Source organism: Melanerpes formicivorus, unplaced genomic scaffold, assembly GCF_026170545.1.
Source record: "Melanerpes formicivorus ecotype bairdi unplaced genomic scaffold, bMelFor1.0.p_v2 SCAF_21, whole genome shotgun sequence".
Taxonomy (NCBI): domain Eukaryota; kingdom Metazoa; phylum Chordata; class Aves; order Piciformes; family Picidae; genus Melanerpes; species Melanerpes formicivorus.
In genome coordinates this window covers 13,563,784-13,586,139 of record NW_027142373.1, presented here as the reverse complement: position 1 = coordinate 13,586,139, position 22,356 = coordinate 13,563,784, and the positions used below count along the sequence as shown (strand labels likewise).

The window sequence follows — 22,356 nt, the reverse complement described above, 5'->3', positions numbered from 1 at the left end:
ACCACTCTCTGGGCTCAGCCTCCAGCCAGTTCCTAACCCAGCTCAGAGCTGCTGTCCAAGGCAGGGGCTGACAGCTTGGCCAGGAGTTTGCTGTGGGGGATGGTGGCAAAGGCCTTGCTGCAGTCCAGGCAGACTCCATCCACAGCCTGCCCCACATCCACCAGGCAGTCCCCTGGGCATGGAAGGAGATCAGGTTGGTCAGGCAGGAGCTGCCCTTCCTGAATCCCTGCTGGCTGGGCCTGATCCCTTGGCCACGCTGTAAGTGCTGTTTGATTGCACTCAGGATGATCTGTTCCATCACCTTGCCTGGAACTGAGGTCAGGCTGCCAGGCCTGGAATTTCCTGGCTCCTCCACCCTGCCCTGCTTGTGGATGGGCATCACCTTGGCAGCTTCCAGTCCCCTGGGACCTCTCTGGTGAGCCAGGGCTGGTGGTGAATGATGGAGTGCAGCTTTTCAGCTCACCTGCCAGCTCTCTCAGCACCCTAGGATGGATCCCACCCAGTCCCATGGACTTGTGGGGATCCAAGCAGCTAAGGAGGTCTCTAACTACCTCCTCCTGGATCACAGGGGACCTATCCTCCTCCCTGCCTCCATCTGCCAGCTCTGGAGGCCACTTGTCCTGCAGACAACCTGTCCTGCTATGGAAAATTGAGGCAAAGAAGGTGTTAAGCACCTCTGCCCTTTCCTCACCTTTAGTTACCAGGTTCCCCTCCATGGCCACCAAGGAGTGGAGGTTGTCCTTGCCCTCCTCTTGCCATTCACAGATTTGCAGCAGGATTGTTTGCTGTCCTTCCCAGCAGTGCCAGGCTGAGCTCTCAATGTGCTTTTGCCTCTCTGGTGTTTTTCCTGCGTGACCTAGCAACATCCTTACACATTCCATGGGTCACCTCTCCTTCCTGCCAAAGATGATACCTCCTCTTTTTCCCTTAATTCACTCAGAAGCTCATTGCCCTTCCAGGCTGTCTGCCCCGGGGCTCATCTCTGGCACATTGGCACAGCCTGCTCTGAGCCTTCAAGAGTTCTTCCTTGAGGCAGCTGCAGCCCTCCTGGACCCCTTTGGTTTTAAGAGCTGTTTCCCAAGGAACCCTCTGAGTTCAAGCTACTTCATCAGAGTCAAATGTCTAACTTCCAGCTCTCCAACATCAGATGAGCTTAGCCTTGCTGTGTGTCTCACCATGGAGACTGTCTGTGACCTAAAGACTTGGGATTCATTCCTAGATCATCCTGACAGACTGACAGCGAAGTCTTTTGCCATGGCTTGAAGAACACACTCTGTAGTGATTTTATAGACTGAAATGCCAGGCAGTGATGCATTGCCCAAGGGAGTGTCATGTAAGGATCATAAATCACAGTCCTGCAGGAGCCTCTGGATGTCAGACATGTGGAGATGCTGCTTTGGTATCCATGGTAGTTTGGCATGTCTCACATCTTTGTCTTCTGCCCAAAATAGATTAGCTCTTAAATATTACTCAGCACTTGGAGTTCTGCCACAGCACAGAAGACAGTTGAGAAAACACCAAAAATGTGTCTCCCAGTGGAAAGAAATATTGAGACAAACTTCCCTGGCTCTGCTCAGCCCCAGAGCAGAGCCCTCTGCCATGCTGCTCTGGCTCCCTGGCTAATGGCAGCTGAGCTGGAGACTTTCACTCATGCACTGCAACTCAAATCTCAGCTACAGGTCAGCTAAAGCTCCTGACCCTTGCTGCAGCCCTCATCCCTCCTGCCTACACACACAGAGCTGGGTTCAACCTGAACACAGGGAATCTACTGTGCAGTAGCTCCAGAAATAATCCAATGTCAGTCCCCAAGCCACCCGGTCCAGGCAAAGACTCTGCCTCCAGGACACAAAAAGGCAACCAAATGACACTGAGGACAATCACCACTCTGCACATCTGCACCTCTGGAGGTGCTGAGCCCCTGCACCAGGCAGCAGAGGGAGTGTGGACTTGCCAGGAAAGAGCTAGAAATGAACCTTCTGGCATTGCCCAGGTGCAAGGAGAATTCACAGGCAGCTGGAGAGCACGCTGATAGGCCACACCACTCCTCTGTGGCCATAAGCAGCCAGGATATGGTTTGATTCCTTCAGACCCCAGAAGCCTTTTCTTCACTTTGGAAAGCACCACCCTGGCTGACAGCTGCTGGAAGCAGTGCTACAGAGGCAGGGCTCCCATTGCCCATTCTCCCTCCTTCCCAGGGGTAGGAAATGCGCTCTGTGGGGCCTCCAGCAAAGCCAGTGGGAATGGGTGAGATACACTGGGTCCGTCTACAGAAGAAGGGAGCTCCTCAGAGTTTTCAGGCAAAGAAGGAAAGGTTTGGTCCTTATCCAGGGAGGAAGTAGGGAAAGCAGAGCAGAGAACTGCCCGTCTCAGACCAAGAGTCAGGGGTCACGGCCCTGCCCGGGGTCACCCGTGTGCCTGATGAAGCAGCTGCTCCTGCTCTGGGCTGTGCTTGCTCTCTCTCACCCTAGGCACACTGCTGTGCTACGAGGTGGCTGCAAAACCCCTTGGGCTGGGGAGGAGAAAGGGAGAGAGGCCTTGTGTGAAACACCACCCATGAGCTCTTCCTGGGTTCGCAGGCCCGCCTGGAGGCTGCGGGGGGATGCCCCCGCTGCAGTGGCAGGCTGGGGGTGCAGGGTGAGCGGATTACAAGTCCCACGGGGGCTGCCTCAGCCTCAGCAAACTTTATTTAAGCACACAGAGACATACACAGACAATATACAGATAGAGGTTTGCTTCTTCTCTGACAGTGCTACAGGACCAACACCACTGTGGATGACACTGGTGGGGAGATTGGGGGAAAGCAAGGTGCAGGGAACGTGAAGGACAACAAAAGGGAAGCTCCAAAACGAAGGTCTTTTAATCATCTGGGGGGGTGGGGGTGGTCATCCACAGGAACAACAGAGGTGAGTTCAACCAGAGCACAAGGACACATCTCCACATACAGTACATTGGCTCTATAAAGGCATCTCCACATACATTGCATCTAGATAAGTGTACAACAGTCTCCGAGGGCAGCAGGACAGGAGACGGAGGGGCAGTGGCGTGGCACATGCTGGCACTCCCGGGGGCACCCCGCTGCCCCGGGGCCGGCAGGATGCTCCAAACAGCCTCACCACAACACAAAACACTCACCAGGTAGGCAACAAGGGCATCACAAAGTCAAAATCCAACAGCTGGGGGTCTGGCAGGCAGCCCCGGAGCTCCCAGCTCACCCCCAGAGCTACAAGTGTCTGCAACATATATTTGATACACAGTACATGGACACAGAACAGACACAGAGCAGAAGATGTGTATTTGTGTGTGGTCAGGTTTGTACAGCACATCACAGCTCAGATCAACACAGAAAAGAGAGGGCTTAGGACCTAAAAAGGAACCATTTTATAAAACAGTCATTGCATCCCCCTCCAAAAAAAAACAGAAAGGAAAGGCAAAAAAGCCCCAGAGTCAACCCAGAGCCTCCAGAAAGCTCTGGAGGAGCTCTCTGCCTGCCCCTGGACGGCACCAGCACCTTCCCCACCCCCCTTGGCAAGTACAGCGGCACAAGGCTGGGCGGCAACTACGCACCCAGGACAACACAAAGCGGCACAACCCCTCCCTGGTGGCACTGCAAGGGCAGGGAGTGGAGTTCAGAGCCTGTGTAGCCAGCTCAGCACTCTGCCACCTCACCAGGACCTCCAAGGCTCTGCCAGGAGCACAGCACTTCACCTGCAGCAGTATTTGCTAGACTAAAGCTCCTGCCTGCAGTCCAGCACTGTGAGCTTGGAGCACCCCGACCCCAGCTGCGAGTCAGAGCTTGGTTTGTTTCTTTCTTTTCTTCTCTCTCTCTCTTTGTTTTTTTTTAATTTTATTCAAAACATTCTTTTTATTTAGCAAAAAATTGTTTCCACTGTACCCTTGCTGTGTCCTCTTCCTAATGTGACAAAGCCAGAGGAGATGAAGTTATGGAGATCTGGCCCCCCGCTTCGGTAAATATCCTTCCCGTAGTGACCTGCCAAGGGGAAAGAAAGAGAGAGCTCAGTCAGTGTGCAGCAGTCACAGCGTGGCTGGGCTGGAAGGGACCCCAGAGCTCCTCCAGCTCCAGCCCCTGCCCTGGGCAGGGACACCTCCCACCAGCACAGGCTGCTCAGGGCCTCATCCAGCCTGGCCTGGAGCACCTCCAGGCAGGGCACAGCCACAGCCTCCCTGGGCAGCCTGTGCCAGGCTCTCCCCACCGTCACTGCCAACAATTTCTTCCTCCTCTCCACTCTCAGCCTCCCCTCTCCCAGCTCAAAGCCATTGTTCCTCATCCTGGCACTCCCAGCCCTTGTCCAGAGTCCCTCCCCAGCTCTCCTGGAGCCCTTCAGGTCCTGGAAGGCTGCTCTGAGGTCTGGCTGTGTGTGTGGATATCACAGGATCCCAGCATGTGGAGGGCTGGAAGGGATCCTTGGACATCATCCACCCCAACCCCTCCCAGGGGGGGTTGGAAGCTCTCCACACCAGAAGACTCCACAGCCTCTTGGGCAGCCTGCTCCAGGCTCCAGCACCTGGCTCTGCAGCCAGGCTGTCACCTCGGGCAGGAGCACCAAGGCCCCAGCACTGGGGACAGCATTCATGGCAAGCAGGGGCTGTAGCAGAACCACCTCAGGCAGCATCCAGACTTTGCTCCAGTGGCAAACACCTCCCCAGGCCGGCAGGGGCTGTGGGAACTGCGGAAGGGTGAGGTGGCTCCAGCCTGGGAAGCACCGAGGTGCCCAAGCCCAGCCCCCACTGCCCAGCCCAGCCCTTGCTCAGACTCCCTGCTGCTGAAGCAGCTCTCCCAGGACACTGCTCTCACTCGTGCCTTCCACCAAGGGGCTGAAGAAGAGATGTGGCTTTGAATCTTCCTGACTCCAGCTACTCCAACTCCTCAGAGCTCTCAGGATCACTAAGGCTGGAGGCCTCCAGGATCACCAAGTGCAGCCCTCAAGTGCTGCCAGCCATGGGGACTCCACCATGGCCCTGGGCAGCCTGGGCCAGGCCTTAACCACTTGTCTGGGGAAGAGATTGCTCCTCATGTCCAGCCGAAACCTCCCCTGGGGCAACTTGAGGACACTTTCTTTCATCCTGTCATTTGTTACCTGCCAGAAGAGCCCAACCACCACCTCACTGCAGCCTCTTCTCAGGGAGCTGTAGAGAGCAATGAGGTCTTTCTCAGCCTCCCAGGCACCCAGCACCAGAACAAAAGGACACAGCCTCAAGCTGTGCCAGGGGAGCTTTAGGCTGGATGTTAGGAAGAAATTCTTCCCAGCAAGAGAGATTGGCCACTGGAATGTGCTGCCCAGGGAGGTGGTGGAGTCCCCAGCCCTGGAGGTGGTTAGGAGGAGACTGGATGAGGCCCTTGGTGCCATGGTTGAGTTGATCAGATGGTGCTGGGTGAGAGGTTGGACTGGATGATCTCAAAGGTCTTTTCCAACCTGGCTAATTCTATTCTATTCTATTCTATTCTATTCTATTCTATTCTATTCTATTCTATTCTATTCTATTCTATTCTATTCTATTCTATTCTATTCTATTCTCCAGGCTCAACACCCCCAGCCCTGTTCTCCAGACCCCTCCCCAGCTTTGTTTCCCTTCTCTGGACCTGCTCCAGCCCTCAATATCATTGCAGTGAGCCCAGGACCCAAGGGGCAGCCTCCCTCGTGTCCCCACTGGGGGAGATGTTTTAGCACAAAAGCAAAGGTGCAAACCTCCCCCCTGCCTGTCCCTGCTGGAGCAGCTGCCCACTGCACACCAGACTTTGCCATTTAGCTCTGATTTGCTCTAGCCCTTGACTGCCATCCCTGGATGGCCTCTCCAGGGCAGCAGTCTGCCACAGAACACCTCCTAGCAGCTTCCTCAGTCCAGGTTCAGGAGCCCCCCAGCAATCTGTTACTGAAGAGCAAGGCCTCTGCCTCCTGTTACCATGCACAGCTCTGAAATGAGGACACAGATCATTTTTCAGATAGTCTTTATCATCTCCCTTTTTCATGTTGCTAATTTTGCTGTTCCTTTTATTTCAGAAAAAGGTGCAGGGGAGGGAGGGAGGGGAGGCAGCCTCAGGAGCTGGGAATGCAGCTCCCTCCCTGCTCAGTCTCCATCTCCTCCAAGCCCTTCTGCACAAGCCACATGTGCAGTGCTGTGCTTCAGAGCCATGGTGGCTGCCAGTCCAGCATGGCAGATGGTCCAGAGCAGGGCAACCAAGCAGGAGAGCTGAGGCAGGAAGCTCTGGGGAAGGCCAAACAGACATCAGAGATCCAGGTGGAAATGGAGCCTGGGGCCATGTTCTGCCTGGCTCGTGTTGTCTCCGACAGATGCTGCAGCCCTTCACTCTGCTCCCCAGTCTCAGGTGAGAGAAGGAGAGGAAACGGCCTGGAATTGTGCCAGGGGAGGCTGAGGGTGGAGAGGAGGAAAAATTTCTTTGCTGCAGGAGTGGTCAGGGAGTGGCAGAGGCTGCCCAGGGAGGTGGTGGAGTCCCCATGGCTGGAGGTGTTCAGCAAGCTGTGGCCATGGCTCCTGGGGCCATGGTTGGGCTGGGTTGGACTGGATGCTCTCACAGGCCTTTTCCAACCCAAACAATTCAATCATTCTGTGATTCTAGTTTTCCATGCCTGAGGCCAACACCATTTGTTCTCAAGCACTTGCAAGATCTCTGGCAACAGTGTGAGAACTCAGAGCAACAGAGATCTGGGAATCTTCCCAGTCTGCAAAGTTGTCCTCTTCTCAGCCAGCCATTCTCACCCCAGCACCCCAGCAGCAAGCAGAGTCTGCCTTGCATATCAATGGGCTGAGGGTAAGCACCCACCAAGGCCTAAATTGTCCCCAGACATCTCATTGCTCTACTCTGCAATGGATCTGAGCAGGCTCCAAACCACACAAGCAACTGTCATAGAATCACAGCATGGTTGGGCTGGAAGGGACCTCAAAGCTCAGCCAGCTCCAGCCCCTGCCCTGGGCAGGGACACCTCCCACCAGCACAGGCTGCTCAGGGCCTCATCCAGCCTGGCCTGGAACACCTCCAGGCAGGGCACAGCCACAGCCTCCCTGGGCAGCCTGTGCCAGGCTCTCCCCACCCTCACTGCCAACAATTTCTTCCTCCTCTCCAGTCTCAGTCTCCTCTCTCCCAGCTCACCTCTCCAGCCTGGCCAAGCCCCTCTGGCTGGCATCCCCTGCCTGAAGCACACCAGCTCTGGTACCTGGAGCCAGCCTGTGTCAGGCTCTCCCCAACCTCACTGCCAACAATTCCTTCCTCCTCTCCACTCTCAGTCTCCCCTCTCCCAGCTCAAAGCCATTGTTCCTCATCCTGCCACTCCCAGCCCTTGTCCAAAGTCCCTCTCCAGCTCTCCTGGAGCCCTTCAGGTACTGGAAGCTGCTCTGAGGTCTCCCTGGAGCCTTCTCTTCTCCAGGCTGAACAACCCCAAGTCTCTCAGCCCAGAGGACCTCAGAGGAGGTCCTCCAGCCCTCTGATCATCTTCATGGACTCCTCTGGATCCTCTCCAGCAGCTCCAGGTCCTTGTTCTGGGGCGCTGGATTCTGGCCAGCCCTGCCCAGGGTTTACCACCACATGAGCCTGTTGAAGCTCCTCAGAGGAGGCTCAGAGATGCCAGGCAGAAGATGCTGAGAGCTGTGACAAGTGCCTGTGCCTGTCTAATGGAGAAGCTTCCCACCCCCTTCCCTCACACTGTTGTTTTGCTCGAGGTCAGTCGACTGCCCCCTGTAAATGCCTCAAAACACATCCCAAGTGTTTCTGCAGGGTTGGGAGTGTAAGACAGTTTTCCTACACTTATGGCAGGACAAGCTGGTAGCAAAAACCTTTAAATGTGGAAGCATCCACTCAGAAATTGGCTGAGAAGAGTTTCCAAGGATTTTGTGTTTCCAGAGGAAGGTTGATAGAGAGCAGAGGAACAGGGTTCAGACCTGGCAGACCTAGAGAATCACAGCACATACCATGCTGGAAGGGACACTCAAAGGTCATCCTCCTGTCCAAGCCCCTGCAGGCAGCCAGAGCAGGCTGCCCAGGGACACAGCCAGGCCCAGCTTGGATGTCTCCAGGGGTGGAGCCCACATCCCTGGGCAGCCTGTGCCAGTGTTTCAGTTTCCTCACTGTGCAGAGCCTCCTGCTGATGTCCAACCTGAATCCAGCAGTTGGACTCAAGGATCCTGAAGGCCTTCTCAAACCCAACCAGTTCTGTGAGTCGATGGCTCTGTGGTGGGCTCTGTCTCTCTGCTTCCTACATCATTCTTGCTGCCTTCCAGGAAGAAGTTGGGAGACCTTTGCCTCAGGGTTTGTGGAAGCTGCTCTCCAGGAGCCGTTTCTTCCTGTCCTGTGAGCTGCAGAGGTGCTCTGCCTGCAATGCCCAACTCCCTTTTCTTTTCCTCCATCTCTTATCTCAAAACCTGCTGCATTTTTGCTTTCCACTGAGGCAGCTCTTGCTCAGCCCATCAATTTCTGTGCTCTCAGGGCCAGCTGCTGTGGTGACTGCCACAGCACCAGTGCCAGGCATTTACCACTTTAAACAAGGATGAAAGAAGCACACAAATACCTGCTGCACCTCCAGCTGCAGTCAGCTCTTTCATATGTCCCTTTGGAGAATCTCTTTAAGACAGAGATCAAGAAGGGGAGAAGTACATCAGAAAAAGAAAGGCAAACATCTAGTGGCAGACTGCAGATCATTCAACAGCCATTTGCTCTCTGAACCTCCCTCTGCCCCTTCTCGGAGTACAGAAAAGTTAAATTAAAGCCTGCCTGTGACAGCAGCCCATTAGCATCTGAACAGGGGCTGGTTTTCCCAGGAGAAGCTGGAATTTGTAGACTTCAAGTAGCAAGAGCTCTCCCTTTTCAAGGCTCCATGATCAGATGCTGCACTTGTTTTGTAAGTGGAGGGGTTTTAGCCCTGCTCGCTCCTGCTCCTGCTTTCACAGTGTGAAAGTGCTGCTGCTTGGTGCTGTACTTTGAGAAGAGACCTGGGGGCTGCTGTGGGCCAAGCTGAGGTGTTGGTGTTCAAACAGACTTCCATAATCCCTTCCTGATGCAGATGTTTCAGGCTGGAAGTGAACACTCCCTGGTACCTCAGCAACTGCATGTGCCCAGCGGCCTCAGCAGAGCCCCAGCAGCTCAGGCACAAGCAGAGCAGAGCAGTGGAAGTGCAGGCAGGGCTGTGCCAGGTCAGAAACATCCCTGCTCCACTCCCCATCAGGGCTGCCTTCCACCTCCCTACCACCAGCTCTGAGCTCTCTCCTCACTGCTGAGGCCTACCACAGGTCACAGAATCACAGACAATGGAATGGGCTGGGTGGGAAGGGACCTCCAAAGCTCCTCCAGCCCACCCCCTGCAGCCAGCAGGGACAGCCCCAGCCAGAGCAGGCTGCTCACAGCCCCACACAACCTGCCCTGCACTGCTGCCAGCCATGGGGCAGCTCCCAGCTCTCTGGGCAGCCTGGGCCAGGCTCTCCCCACCCTCAGCACCAAACATTTCTCCTTCTCTCCACTCTCAAGCTCCCTCTCTGAGTTCCAAACCATTCCCCCTGGTGCTGGCACCACAGGCCCTGCTCCAAAGTCTGTCCCCAGCTCTCTGCTCAGCCCTTGAAGCACTGCAAGGCCACCAGAAGGTCTCCCTGGAGCCTTCTCCTCTGCAGGCTGCCCAAGGCCAACTCTCTCAGGCTGGCTCCCAGCAGAGGGCTCCCAGCGCTGCCAGCACTGCTGTGGCCTCCTCTGGCCCTGCTGCCACACCACCAGCAGGTGCCCTGCTCAGCTGTGTCTGGGGCACGCTGGCAGCTGGGTGAGGTCCCAGGCAGAGCCTTCCCTGCCAGAGCCATCAGTGCCAGTCAGCCAGGCCAGCAGAGAGCTGTGTCCCCTCTTGCCAAGGGAGTTTCTCTGCCTGTGGAGCACAGGGGGGTGTGGGTGAATGGAAAGCTCTGTGGAGGAGCCAGATTGGGTTGTGCTGGAGCCTCACAACACACACTGCCTCCAAAGCAAAGCAGCCACCCACCTCCTGAGCTGCTGCCACCAACAAGCTGCCTTCCACCACAGCACTCCTCCAGAGAGTATGCAGCTCTAAGGTCATGGCTAGGACAAAATGTAAACCAAACCCCAGCATGGCAGGGGTTGGAAGGGAGCTCTGCAGACCATCCAGCCAACCCCCTTGCCAAGGGCAGTGTCAGGCAGGGCAGGCCATGCAGGAACGTGTCCAGGCTCAGAGATCCACATCTGACTCTCTGGAGGAGGTTCCTCCTGCTCTCACTCCCTGCTTACTTCACACCTCTGGACACCAGCTCCAGTGCCTGCAGGTCCTCAGACCTGCACAAGCCATCAGGGCTTCTCATTAACAGCAGTGAAGAGGAGGACTTCAGCAGGGTGTCTGCTGCTGGACCAAATGGAGACTAAAATACAACTCATTTCCAGAGCAAACTGAAACAAGGGCAAGCAGGAACTGTCCTTTGGTGAGGAGGCAGAGCACAGGCAGAGAGCAGAGGAATCACAGAAGCACAGAATGGTTTGGGCTGGAAGAGACCTTCAAGAGCATCCAGCCCCAGCCCCCTGCCCTGGGCAGGGACACCTCCCACCAGCACAGGCTGCTCAAGGCCTCATCCAGCCTGGCCCTGAACACCTCCAGGCAGGGCACAGCCACAGCCTCCCTGGGCAGCCTGTGCCAGGCTCTCCCCACCCTCACTGCCAACAATTTCTTCCTCCTCTCCACTCTCAGTCTCTCCTCTCCCAGCTCAAAGCCATTGTTCCTCATCCTGGCACTCCCAGCCCTTGTCCAGAGTCCCTCCCCAGCTCTCCTGGAGCCCTTCAGGTCCTGGAAGGCTGCTCTGAGGTCTCCCTGAAGCCTTCTAAACAGCTTCAACTGTCCCAGGCTGACCCCACAGGGGAGGTTCTGCAGCCCTCTGAGCATCTTCATGGCCTCCACTGGACCTGCTCCAACAGTTGAAGATTACCTCTGAATGCAAGGGTAGGCACAGCTCCAGACCCAAAGTGAAGGATTCTTGAGGCTAGATCTGCACAGGACAGCCCACAGGCACCAAAGCCTCTCCCTGCAGAAGAGCCTAACTGCAGAACTTGGTGGGGTTACACCAGCTGGGAAGCAGATCTGTGGGAATGGACCTGGGGGTGATGGTGGACAACAGGCTCCCCATGAGCCAGAACTGCACCAACATAGCCAAGAAGGCAAAAGGTCTCCTGCATTAATAAGCATGTGACCAACAGGTTGAGGGAGGGTCTCCTCTTCTCCTCTGTCCCAGTGAGGCCACAGCTGGAGCCCTGGGGCCAGTTCTGGGCTCCCCAGCTCCAGAGGGACAGGGAACTGCTGGAGAGAGTCCAGGGCAGGCTGCAGAGCTGCTGAGGGGCCTGGAGCAGCTCTGGGAGCAGCAAAGGCTGAGAGCCCTGGGGCTGAGAGCCTGAAGAAGAGCAGCCCCAGAGGGCAGCTGAGCAATGCTCAGCAAGAGCTAAAGGAGCTGTGGGGGGCAAGAGGCTGGGGCCAGGCTCTGCTGAGTGGTGCCCAGGGCCAGCACAAGGGGCAGTGGGCACAGGCTGAGCACAGGAAGTTCTACCTAATCATGGCTATGGTGACCCCAGGGCAGGAAGTGTTTGCAGGCAGATGGAGCATGTGGAGATGAGGGAAAAATTGTTGAGCTGGGGAGAGCCTGGCACAGGCTGCCCAGGGAGGCTGTGGCTGTGCCCTGCCTGGAGCTGTTCAGGGCCAGGCTGGATGAGGCCCTGAGCAAGCTGTGCTGGTGGGAGGTGTCCCTGCTCAGGGCAGGGGTTGGAGCTGGGTGAGCTTTGAGGTCCCTTCCAACCCAACCCATTCTGTGTTCTGCTCTTGGTGCCCTGGCACAGCTGGGAGAAGCCATCTGGCTGCTCTCCCTCCTGAGCAGACAGCAGAGCAAGAGCCACCCCAGAGTGTGCCCTGCTGCAGCCCCCAGCTCTGGGCCACTGTCCTCAACAGCCACATGTACAAACCAACAGCAGCTAAAGGGCTTCTGTGGTGCTCAGGGCGAGCTGTCAGCACTCTGCAGCCAGACATGGACCAGATGTCCTCCAGATCAGAGCAGATAAGAACAGAGTTCTCTGTGCCCTCTGATCCTCCTTTCTGCAATCACTCTGCTGGGCTCAGGAGAGCTGAGCTCCCTCTGCCCTGGGCCAGTACTGTGGAAACCTGCTCACCACTGCAGCCTCTTTCAAAACAACTTCCTCCTCTTCCTTCTCCCTTCTCTTGCTAAGCTTTGTCATACCTGCTCCCTTCATCCCTCTTGTTCTCCATCACCTTGTGACTGCAGACCACAGAGGCCCTGCTCAGAGCAGCCCCCGTGGTGTCACCTGCCCATGAACTGTGCTGAACAGATCACAGGGGGGGCCTTGGCCACCTCCTCTCCTGGATCACTGCTCAAAGCACAGGAGGGATGATCTAGGTCAAGCTCTCTGCAATCCCCACAGGTCCCCAAGGCTTTTGTGCTGTTTCTGAAGGAGAACAGCCTCCCCACCTGAGCAGCCAGAGCCAGGACTTGCCCACCTTGAGCCAGGCAGCCCTGTGGCACTGGGGATGGCCTGACCAGCTGGGTGGCTCCACCAAGCACACAGCTCTTGCACACCTGACTGCCCAGTGCATCAGAAACCGTGCTACAGACTCAGGCCAGGGGCACTGCCAAGCCAAGGAGGAACTTTGGGTTCAAAAGAGCCAGAGGAATGTTCCAGCTGGAAGCTTGGGAGTTCCTTATTTTCCTATTGATTCATTCCAGTGTGACACCTGCCTTCTCAGCTTCCAGAGAGCACTTGTGTCACCCTTCCAGCCCTCATCACAACCAGGAAGGGTAAAAGCTTCATCTCCACAACCGAACACTGGAGCTCTCAGCTGAAACCCTGGGCCAGGACCTGGCCCTTCCGGAAAATGATGCATGCTGGAAGGCTCCCACCACGGCAGCGCAATGGGGAAGAGTTTACTGGCACTGGGTCTGTCTCAGGCCAAACTCACAGCCCTGCCAAAACATACCCACTTAGTGCACAGCAGAGCAGACAGACCCAGAGCTGTGAATTGCACAGGGCCAGGCTGTGCTCCTGTGTCCTTCTGGACTTGGAAAGGATGGAGAGGCTGAAGCCAAGACCTGTGCTGCCTTTCCTGCTAAGTGACCAATAACAGCTCCCATCCTTGGCTGCTTACTCTGTTAACTACAGCAACTGCCATGGGCAATGCAACCCCCTTGCAAGCTGCAACAATCCCGGAGCCCAGCAGGGAGGGGCTGGAAGGGACCTCTAGGGGTCACCCAGCCCCAGCCCTGCTCCAGCAGGGCACCCACAGCAGCTTGCCCAGCACCACAATGCCCAGGGGGGGTTGGAAGCTCTCCACACCAGGAGACTCCACAACCTCTCTGGGCAGCCTGCTCCAGGCCTCCAGCACCCTCACAACAAACAACTTTCTCCTCCTGCTCACATCCAACCTCCTGGCTGCCACTCTGTGCCCACTGCCCCTTGTGCTGGCCCTGGGCACCACTGTGCAGAGCCTGGCCCCAGCCTCTTGCCCCCCACAGCTCCTTTAGCTCTTGCTGAGCATTGCTCAGCTGCCCTCTGGGGCTGCTCTTCTGCAGGCTCTCAGCCCCAGGGCTCTCAGCCTTTGCTGCTCCCAGAGCTGCTCCAGGCCCCTCAGCAGCTTTGCAGCCTGCCCTGGACTCCCTCCAGGAGTTCCCTGTCCCTCTGGAGCTGGGGAGCCCAGCACTAGCCCCAGGACTCCAGATGTGGCTTCACTAGGGCAGGGCAGAGGGGGAAGAGAACCTCCCTGAACCTGCTGGCCACACTCTGCATAATACACCCCAGGATCCCATTTGCCACCTTGCCCTTGGGAGCAGGTTCCTGGCTCAAAGGGAACTTGTCCAGCAGCACTCCCAGGTCCTGCTGCACAGAGCTACTTTCTAACAAGCTGTAAGAGGCTTCAGGAACCATCACTTTTAGGTCCTATTAAGGTAAAAAATGACTGTGTGAAGGTGAAACACAGCAGCACAGTGCTGGAAGGTCTCAGCAGCAACAAGCATTGGGGCTGACAGAAATACAGTGATGAGTTCACACTCTGCTGAGATGTCTAAGTAACACCACTTCCAAAGGGAGGGGATTCAATCGATAGGAAAATGAAACACAACACTCCTGCAGGGCTCCAAACACATCTGCTGCTTGGAATAAGAATTTACTGAAGGCACTGCTTGGTGCAGGAAGCAGCTCTGCTGCTCCACAGGGCTGTGCTGGCACATGCCTGCCTTGGGCCATGCTTTAAACCTCCACATACAGCAAACATTTCAGCCTCCCACAGCCAGAGAGGGACACACCTCCTCTCCAGCACAGGGAAGAGACCTCATGGATGTTCTCTATGCAGTCAGGGATAAGGGCTCACACAAACAGGCTTCCAGCATTAGTGTCCTCTCATTCCCTCACAGAATGCAGCCAGCTGCAAGGCAGCCTCCAAGGGCATCCTGTCCAACCCCCAGCAGGCAGCAGGGACTCCTCCAGCCAGAGCAGGCTGCCCAGGGACACATCTTCAATGTCTCCAGGGATGAGGCTTCAGCCACCTCCCTGGGCAGCCTGTGCCAGTGTCTCCCCAGCCTCTCTCTGCAGAACTCCCTCTTGATGTCCAACCTAGCTCTTGGGTTTCAAACCATTGCCCCTGAGCCTATCCCCACAGCCCTTCTGAACACTCCCTCCCCAGCTTCCTGTAGCCCCTTCAGGTACTGGAAAGCTGCTCTGAGGTCTCCCTGGAGCCTTCTCTTCTCCAGGCTGAACAGCCCCAGCTCTCTCAGGGTGCCCCTCAGCAGAGGTGCTCCAGATCTCTGTTGAAGCTGTTCTCCTCTGCATGGAAGGAAAGCAAGAAGCAGAATATGGGCACTAATGATTCCCCTGGGGAGCTCAGGAGCCCTTTCCATCATGTGTGCAGCTTACAGCAATGCCAATGTGTAAACCAGGAAAAGCACAAGAACACAAGAGAGGAACTGAAGTGCTGGGGCAGGGCCAGAGAAGGGCAACAGAGCTGGGGAAGGGTCTGGAGAAGAGGGCTGGGGAGGAGCAGCTGAGGGAGCTGGGGGTGTTGAGCCTGGAGCAGAGGAGGCTGAGGGAGACCTCATTGCTCTCTGCAGCTCCCTGAGAGGAGGCTGCAGCCGGGGGGGGTTGGGCTCTGCTAGTCTTGGATGATAGGAAAGGGAATGGCTTTGGGCTGTGCTAAGGGAGGTTCAGGTGGGACATTAGGGACAACTTCCTCACTGAAAGGGTTCTAAGGTACTGGACCAGGCTGCTGAGGGCAGTGGTGAAGTCCCCATCCCTGCTGATATTTAAGAGTTGTGCAGATGCAGTGCTCAGAGACATAGTTTGGCCTTGATGATCTTAAAGGTCTTTTCCAGCCCAGGAAATTCTGTGCCTCAGTGGAAATGAAGACTGCTCAGATCTGTGCAGAAAGCCCACCTGGGGAGTACAGGGAAGCTGTTATCAACCCCCAAGCGAGCCAACAGGCTTGAGGCTCCAGTTCAGAGGAACCTCTGGTGCCCAAGTGTGACTGGAAAGCGGTTGCTCCCCTTGCATTTGAGAGAGCTGTGCTGTTGAGACCTTATAGAGGGCTCCCAGTACCTGAAGGGGCTCCAGAAGAGCTGGGGAGGGGCTCCTGACAAGGCCTGAGTGCCAGGAGGAGGAGCAGTGGTTTGGAAGCAGAACATGGTGGATTTAGACTGCAGGTCAGGATGAAGTTCTTTACTGTGAGAGTGGAGAGACAGTGGAACAGGTAGCCCAAAGGACCTGTGGGCTCCTTATCCCTGGAAGCTGCCAGGCTGGAGGAGACTCTGAGCAGCCTGTGCTAGTGGAACTTGTCCCTGCCCATGGCAGGGGGCTGGAACCAGATGAACTTTGAGGTCACTCCCACCCCAACCCACTGAGTGAGTGCAGGATCTCTGTGCTTGCAGATCCAGCACTGCACAGGGCAGCCATGTACCAAGGGGGTCCTTGCAGCTTGGGCTGTCAGAAACGAATGGCACATCAACCCCTCCAACCTTCTCCTGCACCCTACAATTGTAGTGGCACAGAAGGAGCTCAAGTGTTGCATGACTCAGGAGAAGAAGGGAAAGTTTCCTTCTGTGCCTTTTTGTGGGGCCATGAATCAGTTCCTGTCTCCCTGGCACTCACATGTGCCTGCTCACTGCACAGCACCCTCCTGGAGAAGCAAAGGAGAGGCTGGGGCCCTGTTTTATCATCCTGCTGACTTCCCTGGCAAGCAAACAGTGACTGTGGGTTGATTTAATTCCATAGATCAGCCATGGGTAGTGGGAGGTGTCCCTGCCCATGGGGGTTGGAACTGGAGGATCTTTAAGGCCCCTTCCAACCCAGAGCATTGTGTGAGTCCCTGGCTGGACACCGTGGGGGTCACAGGCACCCAGCCCCAGCTGTGGGTGGTGCAGCCTGCTCAGCCTGCCCTGCAGAGCCCTCACTGCTCTCCCTGCCAGCAAGCACTCAAGGCCAGGCCTCTTCCTGGCAAGCACCAGAACACTGAGCTGTGGCTCTTCTGAGCCCTGACAGGGGGATCTCAAGTCCATTATGTTGTTTGTCTACCCAGCAGCAGGCAGAGGCTGCTGGCATGATTTACTTACTTTTTATTACTTGTGTATTAATTGACTTAATTTTTGCATTTATTTAGTATGACATCAATCCAGCAGCCTGCCAGGAGCTGAAGGGCTCCAGGAGAGCTGGGGAGAGACTTGGACAAGGGCTGGGAGTGCCAGGACAAAGGACAATGGCTTTGAGCCGGGAGAGGAGAGACAGAGTGGAGAGGAGGAAGAAATTGTTGGCAGTGAGGGTGGGGAGAGCCTGGCACAGGCTGCCCAGGGAGGCTGTGGCTGTGCCCTGCCTGGAGGTGTTCCAGGCCAGGCTGGCTGAGGCCTTGAGCAGCCTGTGCTGGTGGGAGGTGTCCCTGCCCAGGGCAGGGGCTGGAGCTGGATGGTCCTGAAGGTCCTTTCCTACCTAAACTGTTCCTTGAATCTGTGAAATGCAGGAGTGTGGGCAGGGGCAGGGCTGGGAGAGGTTGTCCTCCTTAGGCACTACTGAGCTTGTGACCACTGAGCTCTCTCCTTGCAGCCACAGACTTCAGCCCCAGGGCAGGGGGCTGGAGCTGGATGAGCTTTAAGGTCCCTTCCAACCCAACCCATCCCATGATTATCCAAAGAGTGCCCTTGTCCCCAGGTCCCTTCCTGCTGGCAGGGCTGCCAACCAGGGGGACTTGGTGATATCCAGAAGTCTTTCTTTGTGCCTCAGTCCTGCCTGAGGAAGGACTACACATCTCTCAGGCTTCAGTGCATAAATCCCTGCTGGTCTGTTGGGATCTGCCTAGCCCTTGGCAATCCTCTCTGTTTCCACCTACTTAAGAGTAGGAAAGAAAAGAGAGAAAGAAACCAGCTCCCAAGACCACAAGAGCCAAGAGGAGAAGGCAGCAGTGGCAGGAGGCTGCAGGGAGCAGTGGCAGGGCTGTGACAGAGCAGAGGGTGGGAGATGCATCCTCGCAGCAGCCTCATCCCCACAGTGACTCCTTAGCAGCATGGACCTGCTGCTGGCTGCAGCAAATGTCACAGTGCTGCTGGCTGCAGGCCTTGGCCCCTTTGCTGGGGCAGCCCAGAACAGCCTGTGCCACTACCAGTACCCATCCCTGGGTGTGCACTGGGAGGGCTCCGGGGGCTGGGCTGGGCTTCCCTGGAGCTGAGCTGCTTTGGGCTTGCTTGAGCTGTGGCAGCAGCAGTGTCTGTCACCTGCCCAGCAGCAGTGTCTGTCACCTGCCCTGGGCTGGCTCTGCTCAGGGGCCAGCCTTTGGCAGCAACCTGACCAAGCCAGCTTGGCCCTGGTGACTTGGCAGAGCTAGATACTGGCTGGAGCTGATGATCTGGAGTTGAGCCTGGAGAAGGCTGCAGGGGATCTGAGCAGTGCTCAGAAATATGTGGGGGGTGGGTTCCAAGAGGGGCCAGGCTCTGCCCAGTGGTGCCCAGGGACAGCCCAAGGAGCAACAGACACAACCTGGAACCCAGGAGGTTCCACCTGACCAGGAGGAGAAACTTGTTTGGTGCAAGGGTGCTGGAGGCCTGGAGCAGGCTGCCCAGAGAGGCTGTGGAGTCTCTTCCTCTGGAGACTTTCAAGAGCCCACCTGGATGCATTCCTGTGTGCCCTGCCCTGGGTGACTCTGCTCTGCAGGGGCTTGGACAGGATGACCTCCAGAGGTCCCTTCCAACCCCTACCATTTCATGGTGCTATGAACTTCAAGGTGCTTTGCAACCAAAATGATTCTGTGTGACACCCTGGTGCCCCATCACTGCTGAGCCAGCCAGACACAGGAGTGAAGACACCACCTGAGCTCCTGAGGTGGGTAAGATCTCTATGCTTATTTTTGAGGCAGAATAAATGAACCTTCCTGGGTGAAGTGGAGCTGTGAGCACTGCTTCTGCTGTACCTCAGTCCTGTGCTGTGATTAGAATGCCAAAATAGTGAAGTTACTCCCAAGATACTTTCAGCTCCACTGCAGGGTGAGCTCAGCTGGGCTAGAAAGGATTCTGAGTGCAAGACTGATGTCCCTCAGGGGCCTCTCCTGGGACCAGTGCAGCTCAGTATCTCCATCAGTGACACAGTGGGACTGAGGCACCTTCAGCAAGCCTGCAGATGACACCAAGCTCACTGGTGTGGTTGGTAAGACTGAGGGATGGGAGCCATCCAGAGGGACCTGGACAGGCTGCAGAGGTGGCTGAGGAGAACCTCAGGAGGTTCAATAAGGCCAAGGGCAAGGTCCTGCACCTGGGGCAGGGCAAGCCTTGATATCAATCCAGGCTTGGGGCTGATGAGACTGAGAGCAGCCCTGCAGAGAAGGCCTTGGGGGTGCTGGGGGGGGAGCAGCTGGGCAGGAGCCAGCAATGGGCACTGGCAGCACAGGAGGCCAAGGGCAGCCTGGGCTGCAGCCAAAGCAGTGTGGCCAGAGCTGGAGAGAGAGGATCCTGCCCCTCTGCTCTGCTCTGGGGAGCCCTCACCTGCAGGGCTGGGGCCAGCTGTGGGGACCCAGCACAGGAAGGACCTGGAGCTGATGGGGGCCACCAAGGTGATCAGAGGCTGGAGAGCCTCTGCTATGGGGCCAGGCTGGGAGAGCTGGGGCTGTGCAGCCTGGAGAAGAGAAGGCTCCAGGGAGACCTCAGAGCTGCAGTTCAATACCTGCAGGAGCTGCAGGCAGCTGGGGAGGGACTGCTCAGAAGGGCTGTGGGGATAGGCCCAGGGGCAGTGGTTTGGAAGTGGAGCAGGGCAGAGTTAGGTTGGAGCTGAGGAGGAAGTTCTGCCCAGGGAGGCTGGGGTGACACTGGCACTGGCTGCCCAAGGAGGTGCTGGAGGCCTCATCCCTAGAGACATTCAGGGTCAGATTTGATGTGTCCCTGGGCAGCCTGCTCTGGCTGGGGGTGTCCCTGCTGCCTGCGGGGGTTGGACCCTTGATGGTCCCTGATGCAGTCTGTGAATCCATGAACTGTGAGCATCAATCTGTTTCCCTTTTCCCACCAGTCATTCCCAGGCTGGAATGCAGAGATGCAGCAGGTTCCAGCCAGAGGATGCCAGCTTAGAGGCACAGAGAGCCTTTTGCTAGACACATTTAAAGAATCCATCTTAATGAATCACCAGCTAGGCACTGGGGCTGCCCTCCCTCTGTCACGGTGGTGTTCTCCCCAGCAGTGTGGAGCAGGCTGGCTCCAGACCCCTCAGCCTCACAGAAGGTCCTGCTGGGAGCACTTCACCCTGCTTCATCACTTGCTTCTCCTCTGCTCTCTGCAGCCAGCAGCCCCTTGATGCTGAAGGGTGCTGGGAATTGCAGCAGAATGGTGACCTGGCAGTGCTGGGGTAATGCTTGGACTGACTCTTAAAGGCCTCTCCCAACCAAAGCAATTGTATGTTTTAAGTGAGTTTAGCTTGCAGATCCCAGCCCAGGCCTCTGCTGGTGCCTTTATTCCCTGCAGCCCCCCTCTCACTCAAATTTCACAGCCTTCTGATGGGCACAGCAACAGCTGCATGGGAAGGGACCCAAGGGCCATGGCAAGAGCTGTCCCTCAGTCCAGCCAGCCAGCCTGGCCAGGTCCCTTGCAGAGCTTCCTGCCCTCCAGCAGATCCACACTGCCACACAGCTCAGTGTCCTCTGCAGGCTTGCTGAGGGTGAACTCAATTCCCTCACCCAGATCCTTGATAAAGACATTAAAGATCTGGAAGACCTTGAAGGCATCCAAGACAGGATGAGCTTTGAAACTAACTGCAAGAATCTTCAGACTTGGGTTGGGATTTGGTGCTGCATGGAGTTGTGCAGCTTCAGCCCTTCCTTCCCAGCTAACCACCTCTGGAGATAACCCTGTGGAGCCAGGTTCTGCTTCACTGCTTCCTGTTTGAATCCAGTATGGAGATACCAATTTCAGTTATCTGCATTTGCAATCATCTTAAAGCTGCAAAGCTTCAGATGCAGGCCCCAGATGCATCTGGCTTAGGAAGCTGCTGCTCCACAAAGAGAATGTTAGAAACCCATGGGGGTCCCTGTGCACAGGGACACTGCAGCTGCTCATGGGGCAGGAGGATGGGGCTGAGCAAGAGCAACAGAGCTGGTGAGGGGTCTGGAGGACAGGGCTGGTGAGAAGCAGCTGAGGGACATGGACAAAAGGAGGCTGAGTGGAGACCTTCTGACTCTTTGCAGCTCCATGGAAGAAGGTTGGAGTCAGGCTGGGGTTGGTCTCTTCTCTGAATTAGCAAGTGACAGGATGAGAGGAATCAACCTCGTGGTGCACCAGGGGAGGTTTAGGTTTGGGAAGGCAAAGGGAGAGCCTCTGACACTCATCTGATGGCCAGGCCAGACCTAGCATGGACAATGTGATGTCATGGTCATAGAATCATTAAGGTTGGAAAAGACCTCTAAGATCATCAAGTCCAACCTCTCCTTGAGTCATCTCAACATCAGGATAGAAGCATCAGAGAGGAGGGGAGAGGGAGAGGAAGAGAGAGGGAGAGGGAGAGGAACATGGGGTTTGCACTGCTCTGACAGATGCCAGCATCTCATTGTGGAGCTGTGGTGGAAAGTCAGCCGGTTGCCTGCCAGCTCCTCATCAAGCTCCTCAAGAGGACAGCAGGTTATAGGACTATGAAAGGGAAAAGTTGAAATGCAGTATCTCCAGCAGTGCTGTCTGAAATGTCCAAACCAGGCCAAAAAACTTGCAGCCCTGGTATGCAGAGGAGGCAGAGAGAGGACCTGTGCCAGGGGCACTGGAAGGGATCTGATTGAATCTTTTAAAAGCATGTAAGGAACCACGAGAAGGACCTGGAGCTGCTGGAGCAGGTCCACAGGAGGCCATGAAGATGCTCAGAGGCTGCAGAACCTCCCCTGTGGGGCCAGGCTGGGAGAGCTGGGGCTGTGCAGCCTGGAGAAGAGAAGGCTGCAGGGAGACCTCAGAACAGCCATCCAGTAGCTGAAGGGCTCCAGGAGAGCTGGGGAGGGACTCTGGACAAGGGCTGGGAGTGCCAGGATGAGGAACAATGGCTTTGAGCTGGGAGAGGAGAGACTGAGAGTGGAGAGGAGGAAGAAATTGTTGGCAGTGAGGGTGGGGAGAGCCTGGCACAGGCTGCCCAGGGAGGCTGTGGCTGTGCCCTGCCTGGAGGTGTTCCAGGCCAGGCTGGATGAGGCCTTGAGCAGCCTGTGCTGTGGGAGGTGTCCCTCCCCAGGGCAGGGGCTGGAGCTGGAGGAGCTTTGAGCTCCCTTCCAGCTCAAAGCATTGCAGTATTCAGTGAATCAGGAAGTGTTTGGCTGCAGAGTGCAGGGTGGCACAGTGGCTGCTGCATGCTTCAAGGTCCAGAAAGCTTCAGTTCTGCCTTTTCTGAGGGATTTAGCTAATTGAATGTTGACCCTGACAGTGCAGGCAGCTGACTTTGTCAGCATGCTTTGGTGGCCGTGGTGGTGCTGGGCTGAGGCTTGGGCTGGAAGATCTCAGAGCTGTCCCAACCTTGACGATTCTATGCCTGTAGACTTCTGCCCTGACAGGCTGTGTCACGAAGCTCTTTCTGCAGCTGCTTCCTTCCCCGTGCAGGAGAAGGTGGCTGTGCCAGAGGCATCACCTGGGCCATCATTAGCCGTCGGCAGGTTGCAGACCCGCCTGGCCCCTGCTGCCTCCCGCCCCTCCCGCCGGGCTCCCGGCGGCCACAGGGCCACAGCTCCGTCCAGCTGCACAGGAGGGGGCCCTTGGGCCGGGCTCAGGCGTTCAGCAGCACATCCAGGCCTTCCCGGGGCAGACACGTGTAGCTCAGCAGCGCAGCAGGTGCCCTGCAGCAGGGAGCATGGCAGCAGCCACGTGTGGCGGAGCCGCAGGCGGCTA

General features: G+C 56.6%; 1 protein-coding gene across 1 annotated transcript in view; it reads right to left on the bottom strand.

Annotated features, from left to right (window-relative positions):
- Positions 1-22,356, bottom strand: part of LOC137447774 (protein shisa-6-like) — a 319,888-nt gene that overhangs the window by 242,425 nt on the left and 55,107 nt on the right. The window contains 1 exon segment of the mRNA XM_068151651.1: positions 3,893-3,988. Within this exon segment, the coding sequence (XP_068007752.1) occupies positions 3,893-3,988 (96 nt within the window).